At 42.6% G+C, this 14,089-nt stretch overlaps 1 protein-coding gene across 1 annotated transcript in view; it reads right to left on the bottom strand.

Moving 5' to 3' along the window:
- Window positions 1-12,029, bottom strand: part of MCUB (mitochondrial calcium uniporter dominant negative subunit beta) — a 46,970-nt gene extending 34,941 nt beyond the window's left edge. Inside the window, exon 1 of the mRNA XM_041480114.1 lies at window positions 11,693-12,029. Coding sequence (XP_041336048.1) covers window positions 11,693-11,779 — 87 coding nt within the window. The 5' untranslated portion in view covers window positions 11,780-12,029. The remainder of the gene's footprint in view (window positions 1-11,692) is intronic.
- Window positions 12,030-14,089: the final 2,060 nt, after the last annotated feature.

Below are 14,089 nucleotides of genomic sequence, written 5' to 3'. Positions count from 1 at the left end.
AAAGTAAGGAATAGAGACTCATAACGGTCTTTGCAACACGTCATCCTGGAAGAAAGTACAAGGGAAAATACAGTCACAGTCTCTTTGATACCACAGGATTTCACTGGGATACAGTTTCACATTGTTCCAGTTCCAAGAGTGAGGATTTGCTATGGATAAATAAACATCATTAAAAAACCTCTTTCCTCACTTGAGACTGATCAGTATCTGTAGGTTGTTTCCCCCTTACGTTTGTTTTCTTTTACTCTCTGAATGAGTGAAACTCAGTTTAAACCCTACTGCCATATTTACCTGTTGCTGCTGCAGGCTCTGAGGCAACATGCAAACACTACTGAAATTTAAACAAAGGCATTAAGTAACACTATCAAAAGTAACTTAAACAAGAAGGGATAGTCTGAATAGGTAGTTCTGCACTGATCGGGGTTTATAAATTCCACAGAGTGCATGTTACAGTAGACAGAGCATGCTACAACCAACCAGCAAAAATGTAGGTGAACTGCTCAGTAAATACTGATAGTCTGGGCTAAACATAGGAGTCCATTAATTCTGTGCTTTTACCACTGCCTTGGAATAAGTGTTGTTCCACATTTCTCTCTCTCTGAATATTGGGCTTCAAACATATTTCCCTGAAGTCAGACACACTGAGTTTTTCTGCTCCCATCAGTGGAGGGCAGACAGGGAGAGAGCATGGAAGCAGGGAACAAAACCAGAGTTCTCCAACTGCATCTTCCCCCTGAAGTGGATCCCTTGAGAACACCAAAAACCACACCATGACCCCAGCACAGGCTGAGAAAGCAGCACTGCAGGGGTGTGAGGCTTTGAGCAGCTCTGGAATGAAAGAGCAGTGAGGTGTCTGGAGCAGGAGCTGGAGGCACACTGCAGGCCAATTGCAGTCGGCTGGGCTATTTCTGTGGTCAGCAATGCAAAGTGTGATAAAGTGGCATTGGGATTTTTTAAATTTTAAATGACACACACCCTAACTTCTACAACAGCAAGGGAGGCCCTATGACACCAGCAGCCAACTGATTTAAATAGAATATGTGACCTGCCATCCCAGTTTTGAGTCTGGCTGCAGATAAAATAAAAAATCAGCAGATAAGGTGGATCCCCTATCAGCTCTAGGCCTAGGAATAGCTGCTGGCTGACTCCCAGAACTTTGCACTGCTTGTGCATATGGAGTATTTCAAATTTGTGCCACAGAAATACATTATTATTATTATTCTCTTGCACGCTTGCAGGTAAGATGAACTTGTGCCACAGCAGAATGCACTGACCTATGAACCAGCACATTGCTCCTGGTTCTGTCCAGTGGGTCTTGCTGGTCTGGCTCCTGCCACAGGGTGCTGCATAATTTTCTTAAGAGTTCAAGTTCTTGAGCTGTGGAATTACTCACCCAAAATCTAGAATCAGAGGCACCACAAAGGTAAAAAAAAAAAAAAAGCAGTATCTAGGGGTCTGAATTCTAAAAGTTATATGACATTCAAAGTTTTTAGCAGTATATGAATATTCTACATGGGCTTTTTTTTTTTAACCTGTTAATAGCTTTTGATAGCTTCTACCTTATTGTGTACCTTTATGCAGTTACTTCTTTTATTAGTTATGAGTGTTCCTAAGTTCCACAAATTTTTTTATCATATGTCAAGAAAAGAATTGACTACTGATACTTGATGCCAAGTGAGACAAGATGAGCTGTAATTGTTAGCAGTAGAGTGCCCAGTTACAAGGTCTTACTTCCCAACAACCCAAAACTGTATTTGTATTAGAATGCCAGTGAGATCACAGTTTTCATCTGCTGCCTCAGTGGAATCCCCAAAAATAACTGCATCCCTGTTCATGAGTTAACATGGCTATTCCATAAGGAGAACTAACCAGGAACTCACAAGGAAACAAGCTACAGATTGTGCAGCATTATGAAGTGCTGAAGAATGGCACCACCGTGAGGGTTTGCACAGATTAAAGTTGTATCAGAGTCTGATCTATAGCAAAATATATGCACTTCACACTTCCACTGCCACGAAAAACAGCTTGGGTCAGTACTCCAAGGAGCATGCATGGTTTAATAGGTATAACTCAGTTTTAGAGCCTGGGTTATTTGACATCTCTTTAAATTACTCCAACTCAGTTGTATTTCCAGTGTGCTTAAAGCCACAGGGCACCGCAAGACTAAGCCTGAAACGTCAGCCTTCAAACTGCCATCTTTTAAGTATGCCTGATTTTATTTTACCAGAAAGGCTACAAACACTGAGCACACACCTTTGGCTTCTGACGGAAGTACACAGATGTAAATATGAATTATATTTTCATATCCTTTAGCCTATCAAACTCTATGGCATCAGATAAATAATGTTACTGAAAATTACTATAATAAAAAATACTGAAGAATGATCTCACACCCAACAGATTAAAATGGAAAAAAATGGCAGACAATTCAGTACAGAAAATTTCAGTTCCTGCACATTAAATTTGGACTAATCCCAGCTCTGCAAAAAATAATAGTGTTACGTGCCTCACAAAAAAACCCTTTTGACTGAAATCCACTGCGGCTATCTGAGAAAATGTACCAGTCAGAACTGATTGCAAAGGATACTGCTGTGGTACCAAGGCCTGTGAACATATTCTGTCAGGAATTTTGTCTCAAAATTTTAATTACAATTTTCTTTGTTTAAGTGAATTTCAACTCATGCTACAGCAGGTCATTTCCCAAGTCAATTGAGGGCAAATCCCCCAGGAATCTCCCCATTTTCAATCCTCACTGCCTCTTTGTGGGGCACTTTTAGCAAGGCTTATGCCTTACAATATTACAATAAACACATTATGGCTTTAAAACACTTTTCAAAACCAAAAGGCAAACTGCCAAAAGGTGTGCCACAAATATATGCAACCTGATGCCCTAATAGTTCAGAACCCATCTGAAAGCAGTTTTTGGGAAAGCACTAGCAGGAACCCAGGATACTGCCAGCAACAGGGAAGATTAAAAGAGAAAGCGTAAACTGTAAGCAAAGTTCCATCTAACAGAGATACCATGATTCAACCCTGCACTGTATTTGGTTACTGAGCACAAAAACTCCTCACAAAGAGCTCCAAGGACTTGATTCAGTTTTCCTGTTTCAACACAGCTGTGGCCATCCAGCAGACAAACGAAAATGGGAAGGCAGGAAAGACATACTCACCCTCTGGCTGCAGAAAAAAAGTGATTGTTCAAGTTCACTATTTGCTGTGTCTGCATTCCCTCCCTTCCCAAATTTAAGAGACTTCCTGCCTTTAGTTAAAAATACTAGCATGTGTATTGCTCTGGAAAAGTATTTACAGAGCAGCGGGAAGTCCTGATCTCAGTATAAACTTCAAAAACTGATTCTGTCTTTTAAGAAACTGGCACCTTCCTGGTAGTTTTATCAGGAATTTTAAAATTCTGAAAAGCTAGAGTGAGAGAAGTAGAGGGGCCTGTAAACTGAAATGTATCCACTGAGAAGCAAAGACAAGCTCCCCACCTTGCCATTTCACAAATATCCCTTCTACCTAAAACACATCAGCTATGCAGATCAGATACACAGCTCTTAAAATACAGCAGTGGAAAGCAACTGCCTTTAAGTTCCAACTGTTTTATCTATGTTAAAAGTGTCAAGTATTCACCTGAGCCACTGATCAAGATCCTTGACTTCCAACATTTAGCTGACTCTATCATCAGCCTTGGGCCCAGCATTCAGGTAAGCAAGAACACCAACTTCTCACACAGCATTTCTTTATTACACATATATCGCTTCTATTTGGCTTATATGTTTGCATTGCAAATAATTCTTTAAGCTTATTTCCTTGTCTAGGGAAGGGCAGCGACAGTATCTGTAGGAAACAAAGCTGAGCTACTTTGTGGTTATGCACTGGGTTTGCCACCTTCCCAAAATACTTTTAGACAGTTCAGCCCATCTTTACTGCAATTAACCTGTTAAAACCACATACCTCAGGCTAGCCAAAACCTGTGCCCCACTCCCACATGAATCATCACCTCAGTTCCCAGCCTCTAGCTAGCTCAGCCTGGAGATTATCCCACTGCTACAGCCACCCTCCCTCCATCCTCCCCAGGAGCCACAGCTACAAACCCACACCTGTGCTAGGCTTGTCCCTGGATCAGGAACCCTGTCATGACCATGTCCTCCTTGAGGGACCCAGCCTAAAGGGGCTGCCTGAAGAGCAGCTGAGGCCACAAAAGCCCCTAGAAGGGTGAATGCTGCTGCGCCTCGGGGGCCTGGCACCTTTATGCTTCTATTTGGAGCAAACACATAAAGGTGTTTTACAGAAGGCTTCCTACCACACATAGCACAATGGAAAATGCTCACAGCTGTGCTGTCACAGGCAGAGAGCAGCTGGTTCAAACAGCAAGTACAAATAACAAACAGTTTATATGAGAAGGTGCAGAGAGGGTCAGGTCAGGCCCTAGGAAAAAAGAAACCTCGAACAAACCCACAGGAATATTGTTCTGGGAACAGTATGGCATAAGCACTTCAAGTACAACAGTGACTACAGTGCACAAATAACACTTATCTTGGAGTAGAAGACTCGCACAGGTTGCCCACAGAGGCTGGGAAGTCTCCCTCACTGGAGATATTCAAGAACCATCTGGATGCAATTCTGTGCCATGTGCTCAAGGACGTCCCTTCTTGAGCAAGGAGGCTGGACCAGATGACCCCCTGCGGTACCTTCCAACCTTTAACATTCTGTGATTCTGTGATCTTTTCCTCACCACAGCACTCTGGCCAAAGTGATATCCTCGTGATATATGGAGTTTGATTTGCCAGGAAGAAAAGCTATGTAATTTTTCCTTCACTCTGGCAAACATACAATACATTTAAGGATGCTTCTATGATCTCTAAATCAATTTATAGTCTCTAGTTTTAGGTAACAATGGGGAGATGCTGGGAAGCTGAAATTGCTGCCTACTTTGCAGATAAACAAAATACTTCTTAAAAGAAGACAGTTTAATTCTCTTTACCTGGCAGGAATGTGAGGACTGACGTAATTTTGATCAAAAATGACAAGATAGTAAATGTGAAAACAACTGCTTCAAAACTGTTTTTGAAGTTGTTCAAAATCTGAAGGAAAAAAGTAAATTATATCTTGCCTGTGTATAAGGTACTCAATTTTTCTGCCTCTTTGTAGATATGAGCACTGCCTGTGCTCATGATGATGAATTCAACTTTTCTAAAGGTATAAATGTCACATTTATAGAGTAAACATCTTTCTTCCACTTCCATTTGAAGGAGTACTGAATATTTCCTGATCACTACAGGGATGTTGTGCTTGCCAGTCCTCATCACACAGGCAAAGCCTTTTGTTTATCCATGCCCTGACTGCTGACAGCTGACAGTGGCCTGCTTACACCCAGCCTCACTTGAACAAAGGAGAATTAGTTCATGGACAAAAGCTACCATCCTTAGTAGGCAGGCAGCCAAACAATGTTCATTTTAGCTTATTTTCTTCAGCTGCTGTGCCACAGAGTCATTCTGACATGAGGGATTTATTCTCCTAGCAATGGACCTGATCTTCAGAGTATAGATCCATGCTTTCCCCACACCTGGATGGCAGGAATTTCTAGGGAGCCAGGACTCATGCATGAGTTGAGAATGGAACATGTCACAGCAAATGACTTGCAGGCCTGAAAATTGTCCTCCTCCCAGCCTCCCTATGCAAGTTCACAGAACAGTTAACTTCTCTTCTTTGCTGGGCTCCTCAGATCTGCTCTCAGATATAGAAACAACGAAATGAGTAGTCATATGAATGGCAGAAGTGACCTTATAAAAAGCCACCTCTTTCCTATGCAAACCTAATGACCAGGTTATTTATTACTCAGTATCTTGACAGCAAGACAGAGAATGAGACAGAAACACAGAGAACCTGCCTCTCCCTTTCATCTTTCTGGAAAAGAGCAAAATAGATAAGAAACCAACCCAGACTAAGAGCTGCTGATATGTGCCCTTAAAAGACACTTAACATCATATCATAAAAAGGCACAGAAGTGACCATGAAACACCTCTAGGCTCAGAAGAGTTTACTGCCTTCTCAGATGTAGGGACTTCCCCCACCATGAGCTACCCAATGAGAAATTCACCTCTGATGCTGTTTTCTAAGAACGTCTTCAGGGTGAATATGATCCTAAAGAAAGCAAGCCCAACTCAAGCCAGCTACTCCATTCATTTTCCTTCAGATCATTCTGCTTCAGTGGAAGGAGGAAATTTTGCTGTTGAACTAGATATTGAGAACAGGTGTGCTGTTTGCTTCTTCTCTGATGCCAAAAATCTCACTGTGTAAGAAGGACTTCTGGAGGGGAAAGCCCCAGTACAAAAAAAAAGCAAAAACCAAAACACAAACATCTCTATTTCCCTTTCCCTCTTCTCTTATCCCTTCAGAAATTAAGATATTATAAACTCTAGGACAAGGTCTACATTTTTGTCCTATAAGCTCTCAAACACAAAAATGTAAAAAGAAAAAAAAAAATCAGAAGAGACTCGTAGTCTTAAAACGAGGTTTGTCAACAGCCTTAAGTGCTCAGCACTTCAGTGATTTGTGGTAAATCTTCAGAGCATCTCAGACACTTGCAAAGCAATTTTCTCAGACATCCTCTAGAGGTTTAGTATTATTTTTTTTTTTTGCAGGTATAAAGATTGTGAGTGAAGTCTTTTAGCACACTTGCTAAGAGTGCTAAAAGGAACAGTGCCAGACTTAGCTTCAAAAAACTTATAATTACAGCATTGTTTGTATGATCACAGCATCCACTGCAAATGAAATCACAGCATCATTTTCTGTCATCTACTTTATTAATCACGGAGCACCCAATACAGGTGGGTCACCTTATGACTATTTCTATCCCCATTCTAAATGAAATATTGTTTTAAAAGTCACTATCAACAGGAAGTTATATAAATTTTCATTGTCCTTTACAGCAAACCTGTTGAATATATTTGGAGTAAGGTACTTCCCAAGCTTTGGGAAGCACAGTCTGTACTCTACGCTCCTATACCATGTATGAGAAAGCTCTTCAAGAAATCTGTTTAAAAATTACACAGATTTTGCTATGGACAATAATGTTTAATGGACAATAACTTCAGTTTTCTTTACATTTCCTTCAGTACCACACAGCATTGACATAGCACACAAAATCTCTAACTTCCTTAGGCTTGTGATGCTGAAGAGAATGACCACATTCTTTCCAGCCTTGCAGGAGCTGGTTTTCATTTCCTTTCCTTAGGAACTTCCATATTCACACAACCACCAAAGACACACATCTGCTGACACTCAGAGCAGGCAAAAAAAGCAACATTATGCAAAAAAAGCTGATTTGATCCACACATTTCAATTAGCTGCTTTTATGTCAATTGCCCCACTGGAAAACAACACCAAGAATTTGAAGTCTCACTGTTGATGCATGTTTCAAACCCTGAGTGAGGCTTGTTTTTAGGAATTTCCCAAACCTCTAAAGGACTGAGTGTCTTGCAGGTAATTGTATGTGCACATACAAGAGGATCTCACAGCCCACTGCATCACTACAGCAGCTGCACTGGAGAGAGAACACACGGCAAAACAGTTCATGGCAGTATCTGCAGAAATACAAAGAGGGATTAATTTCTGTGCTATATATGACATCTCTCCCCAAAAGTGTATTTATCAGGGAAAATAGAGCCATCTCCCAGCTGCCAGATGAGAAGAGACAACAGCAATTGACTAGCAGCCATTCTCAATGCCACCCTGTTATTCTGGCACAGACACAGCAGCAAAGTCAAAAAAATGAACTTGCTGAGACAGGAAAATTTTCTGCAGCAGAAGCACCAGAGATCTTCTAAATAGGTTTTTCTAAGACATTCAGAAATCTGTATTTGAAAGAGTGAACAGTACTTTCATAAACAAACAGTTCAGCAGTTTGTATGTTTTTGTTGATATATGCCAGTATGAGCAGGACGTTTCTGTTTAGAAAAGATTTGGATCAACAAGCTAACTTTTGTTGCGCCAGGCTTTCAAAGTGGAGGAAAGACAAGGAAAAACACGCCCAGCGGCCATAAATTACTCCCAGTTCTTGGCTCCAATTAAATATCAATTTCCAAAGGACTTGAGTGGGCTGAAAATAAAAAGCAGGGACTTAAACCACATTTATGTGAAATATTTGGCTGCATAAGACATTCAGTGACAATCTGCTTCTCTGTAGTTGCCTGGGATGTCCTGGGGTTGCTGTTTGTCAGAACATCTTTGAAATCCCAGCAGTAGATCATATGCAAAAAGAGGCAAAATTAAAAACCTCCATGGAAATATCCTGTGGCTAATAGGACCCATTTTAGATCCTTGCTTATAAGACTGTATAGAACTGACGGACAGACTGGATAGGTGTAATGCCAGGAGAATTATGGTGACTTGAGAGTAAGAATTACTGTAAAAATTAATAGGAAGGACAGGAAAAAAGTTCAAGCTAGTCTGAGGAACTGGGTAGTCAAAAACTTATCAGCTGAAAGCACTGAAAAAAAATATTTTGACAGATATGGATGACATTGGGAATTGACCAAAAAAAAAAAAAAAAAACCACACAAAAAAAAAACCCACCCCAAAATAAAACCCTCACTACTCTGCTTTCTGCAGATAAACCCAGTGACTCTCCTACTGGCTGCAGTTTGCAGCTAGGAAGAAAATTCCCCTCAGCAACAAGCATATGCAATATCCCAATCAAGGAAGAAAACAAATCCATAATGTTTTTCACAGAAACCTTTGCAATTTGCTCTAGCCAGCTTACACACACTCTTTCCCCTTGCCAATATATTCCAGAGGCACAGTTTTAAGAGAATTTTGTGCATAGAAATGGAATGTATTCTGAATTAATGATGCTAAATAAACGTACATTTTGAAAACAATTCAAGTTTTCCCATTTTACTTCCCTCACTAATATGCTCAAAGCAAGCCCTGCCTTTTGCAGAGGAAATGTCACGATTCCAGCACCTTCACACAGGATAGAAACAGTTTTAGCAAGACACAGGGCTGTGTGACTGCAAAGAAACCCATTTTTAAACTAAGAAAAACGATGTAACCCAGACTTCTTCATTTTCCATGGTTGCCACCCATCCTGAGCAATGCAGGCATGCTGGTAGAGATCTCCATAGCACAGACTAAACTAGAAATTTCATTTACGTGAATGGCCATAAAAAGAAACACAATTTTAGACCAGTAGGACTCAACACTATAGAGAAACTAACTAGAACTATCTGAAGAAAAAAAAAAATCCAATTCCTTCAATGTTTCCTGGCTTATAGGGTTTATGAATTTAAAAAAAAAAAAAAAAAACCAAACCAAAACCCAAAAAACAACAAAACCACCAGTAATTAAAAGCCTTGATTCTTTGTTAACAAATGCATTCTCCACTGAGATATGGTGAGGGGAGATGTTCCTCATGGGGAGCAGTGCAAGCAGGGCATTTCTTTCAGCATGAGCTGCAGGAGTTAAAACACGCAAGTCAAGAGGAAGCAAAAGAATTGGCAACCTTTAGGTTTTACCACATACAAAATAACTGCAGAATTACAAATCTGGGACTCTAGCAAAATGAACTGCAGCCTTTGGGGAATGAAATTATGCGTAATAAGAATGCCTGTCCAAAGAATACAAAATAATATGCTTCAATTATTTTGAAAAACTGACCATGCTGCTAAGCCCTTTTCTCTTCTGCACATAGCCTGCTGTCCAGATTTCTAACACATTATTTTCAAAGCACCAATCCCAGGACATCCCAGGCAGCTAGAGTCTGTCTAAGAACTAACCACTTTAAATACAGAAAGACCCACCTAACAAAAACCTCTATTTTACAAAATTTTGCAGAATTTTGCATTCTGCCTCCAAAAGGCAAAGCAGCTAATGACAGCTTTAGGAAGAGCTGTAGTTCTCATTTGGAAGTGGAGCTGAGAAGCTAATGATTAAGGATACAGCTCCTTAGGACAGCAATCCCTGCTGTAATCCTGTAAACCTGAAAAAAATTACAATGAATTAGCAATAATGGCTCATTTATCCCCGCAGCTGTGTATTTATTAGTCAAAAACACAGCACACAAACACACTGTGCATTCACACCTGCCCATCAACACAGTATGTATGTGTTGACCAAGTGCAGTATGTGATGACCAAGTGCACATCCTACAACCTGGGGTGGCCACTGAAGTACCACCTCCAGCTTTATGAGTGGAAGCTCCAGCCAAGGCCCCAAAAGGGTGGACTGATTCCCATAACAAACACAGCATGAAACAAGCTGCAGAGATCATAAACAGTGTTTTGTATTAATTTATTCAAAAAATGTCCACTTATTAAATAAACCAAATCTTGTATTAAAGACTTTTCCCAATTAGATCTTTCCTTAACATTACAACATCTCTCTGTTTCACCTATTTGATACAAGAACTTAATTCCCAATGCATGTCAGTCGTTCCATCCCACAAAGTAACAGACACGATCATTTTTTGCTCTTTCTTATTATGACAGTGGTGCCAAAGTAAGAGCTTCTCCTCCTCCACCTCCTCCTTCTCCTCTCATTTTTGGTGTCTCTTCTTAAAGCTTTATCAGCCTTCAGTCTCGATTTAGAGCCTTGGAAAAGCACGAAGCTTGTCTGCAAAGCAGTATCCTGGAGAAGTGAGAGGTGGCAAACTGAATAGATAGTGTCAGTGCGAGCTCAATGACAGTGTAAACCCTCTCAGCGAGCACAAGGGGTTTTCAGCACACCCCACTAAAACCTCAGAAGATTAAGGAGGCTAAGTCAATATCTATCTTGAATTCCCTACTTAGACGTCCTCATATACAGGCAGGAGAAAGCAAAGAAGGGCTATTCGCACTAAGGGATGTGGGGCAAAATAATGCAATGGAATTTTGTAATAGGCTTTCCGAATAGTTTGAGAAAAAAAACATTGGGGAAAAGTAGAAAGTTCATTTCGCGCAACTCAACTCCACCCACTGCCGCAGGTTTCGAGACACGGGCAGTGGAAGCTGCTCAGTCAGAAGCGCCAGATGGCCCTGGACTTCCTTCTGTCACCACACACACCCAGCAACTTCCTTGCGATGGGACGGCCCCGGACACAGGAACGAACGGGGTCTGTCGCGTTCCATCACAGCAGCACTTCCAAGCATGCACACGGCATATCTCTATTATTAAGAACATTGAAAAAAGGATTGAACTGCCTCCTTTCCCAGTAATTAGGAGTCGCTCGGGACTCTTAATATCCCACTGTCCTACGTGCCAGCAGATCTTTAAATTCATCCTGCGTCTGTTTGCCTGTATTGTTCCCAATCACAGAACCTCTGGGACTTCTGAAAGCCCGGAGAAGCTCAGAGGCAGGCGGACTTCAGCACTTCACGTACAGGGCAGCAGCAGCACCACGACAGCCCGCAAGCGAAACTTTTTTTTGCACTGGCGTTTTACTCCTCGCTGTTTACAGAGCAGCCCGTGAGTCACCCGCGGAGAGCCCCCGGCTCCCGCCGCCCCTGAGGCACCGCGCCCCGCCGGGCACGGCCGCCCCGCCCGCAGCCAGCGAGGGGAGCGGCGGAGCCCCGCAGCCTGTGGGGCCCCGGTCCGGCCGGGTGACACCTGCCCCCAGCTCTGTCCCCCCGCGCCCCGGGGCACAGCCCTAAGGGGCAATTCCGCCTCCTCCCGCCGCTGTCCCGCGGGGATTGGAGCCCGCTCCCCGTCTTACCTGAGGCGCCGAGGGCGGCGGGCGGCCATCCCGCCTGCCCAGCAGCACCGGGAGCTGCCGCCTGCCGCCGCGCAGCCCCGCCAGCATGGTCCGGCACCTCCGCCTCCTCCTGCCCCGGCGGGCTCCGGCCCCTGCGGCCTGAGCCTCGGGCCGGGCAGCGCCGCTGCCGCGCTGGGCGTGGGCGAGCCCCAGGGAGCGCAGGGAGGGCGGCTCCGCCGGCGGCCGGGGCGGTGTGTGCGCCTGCCCTGGGCCCCTTCCCGCCCGCCGCCGGAGGGGCCGCGCCGGGCTGGGCTGGGCTGGGCTGGGCTGGGCCGGGCTGGGCTGTGCCGCTCCCTCCGTCCCGCTGCTCGGGCGATCCCCGGCGGCGGCGATGCGCTGCTGCCCGGCCGGGAGCTGCTCTCGCCCCGCCGTGCCCAACCCACCGCCCTTTGCTTACGGGTGCTGGCACCCCGCCTCCGCGTCGATCTTCTTATAACTGAAACAGGTTTTCTATTAAAAAATACTAAAATAGCGATTAATGACTCTCTTACCAGAACCTGTGGCTCCTCTGTCGCTGAGTATTGGCTTTTTTTTGAGGAACGGGACTATCGCCGCTCCTGGGTTTCAGTGAAATAAACACGATCAGGTACCACAGAAATGAACAGCAAAGCAACGAAAGACGCTCTTGTAGTTAGTCAGTTTATGTGAGAGTTTTGTTTACAGCAGTAGAGCAGTTAGCAAGGCTTATTAGCGTTTTCCTATTCAGCCATTTGTTGGGTATCACCTCCATGCCCACAAAAACAGGTTTTCATGTTCAGTACAAAACACTGAAGCACATCAGACCCTCAGCACTCCATCAGGGAAACATATTGGGAAGCTTTGTTGTATTCCTCTGCCATCTCCACCCTTGATGGTGTTCCTCCAAAGCAATGCTGCACAAGACAAAACCTTCCCTGAGGATGAGAAAAGGATCTTAGAAAATGGGCTGCTGTAGAGCTGAAAGTGCCACCGTCATGGAAAAACTCTGCAACTGCACACTTGATGGCTCAAGGGGACTAAATAAGACCCCACTTGCGTTCATCTTCTGAGCTCCGGAATAGAAACCTCCAGCAGCTTAGACCTTAGGTCACGTAGACATTCACTCACATTTCAGGGCCACTGTGATCTATTAAATTGAATGTGATCCCAGGAAAGAGTAGAAGAGCAGCTGCACTGTTAGCAGCCAGTGACTCCCAAAGGCATCCATTTGTGACACAATCACTATTAGTATTTACTATAGAAAAAATTCTTGGAGGTTTTTTTTTTTAGTAATTTCCCTTTATGAAACTAAGAGTTAATTTCTCAACCTTATGTACCTTGTTACATAATTTATATTAAGATCCACAGAGTTCCCAAAGGTGAAATAAGGATTAAATGGTTAACTATATTAATTCAAGATGTAATATTTATGGTTTTATCAAGCAAAAGTAATTAGGTCATGGCAACTGGCTTCCTTTATTTTTAATACTTCTACCACATAGTGATGGCTTTATCAAAGTCATCTTCGGAAAGGAAAAGCAATGTCAGTACTAGAAAACATAATTTAATTTTGGTCATTGTTCAATGCTGTATTTAGTTTTTGTACTTTGTTTTAAAATGTTGATAAGGAGCAAAGAAGCACTGATGCTCACAGCAACTTGTGGATGTTAACTTATGGAGGGGACTGGGAATCAAGGCTTATGCTTTTATATACAGGCAGGAGAATTAAGAGAACATTAGTCACTGCCAAGTTTAAAAAGGTGACTTTGACACTTTGAAAAACCTATCCTAAATTTACCTTTCACACCTGTGCAAGCGTCTCATGAGGCAACTCCTGCTTTTCTGGCTAAGCAACATGTTTTTTGTCTTACAGTTCCCGCTGTAAGTACTCCCTGTTCACTTTAACTTAGATGGGTTTTTTAAAAACAATATCTCAAAATGCATTTCTTGTAGTTCAGGTCTAAATGTCATATATAACCAACACTTGACAAAGAAAATGCCACATAAAATTATCATTGTATTTATTTGTTCACAGCCACTGAATACTGTGATAAATAAGTGTGATTCGTGCTGATAAAATTGAAACAGTAATCAATATAGATATAGTAATCAATATTTGGAGATAACAAAATGGTTAAAAAGGTAAAAAGCTAAGAAAGCGGAGAGGAAGGGTCCACCCCCCCATTATCTTCTGCAGATGTTCGAGGCAGGAAAAGGAGTCAGATAAAGCTTGCTAAAATTAACTGAAAGAGGGAAAACTTGGGTGAAACTCAGAAATATGTTAATTTATAAGATTTATTATATTGGCTTATATAATTTTGGTTTGGCATATATCATATTAGCTTGGTGCGCATGTGTAACCCAAAAGGTGAAATAAAGGACACCTGAGGAAGAGGAGCG

This window comes from Pyrgilauda ruficollis, unplaced genomic scaffold (assembly GCF_017590135.1).
Source record: "Pyrgilauda ruficollis isolate IOZ18807 unplaced genomic scaffold, ASM1759013v1 scaffold5, whole genome shotgun sequence".
In the NCBI taxonomy this organism is placed as follows: domain Eukaryota; kingdom Metazoa; phylum Chordata; class Aves; order Passeriformes; family Passeridae; genus Pyrgilauda; species Pyrgilauda ruficollis.
The sequence above is the reverse complement of the archived record's forward strand: the minus strand, read 5'-3'. Positions and strand labels throughout refer to the sequence as shown.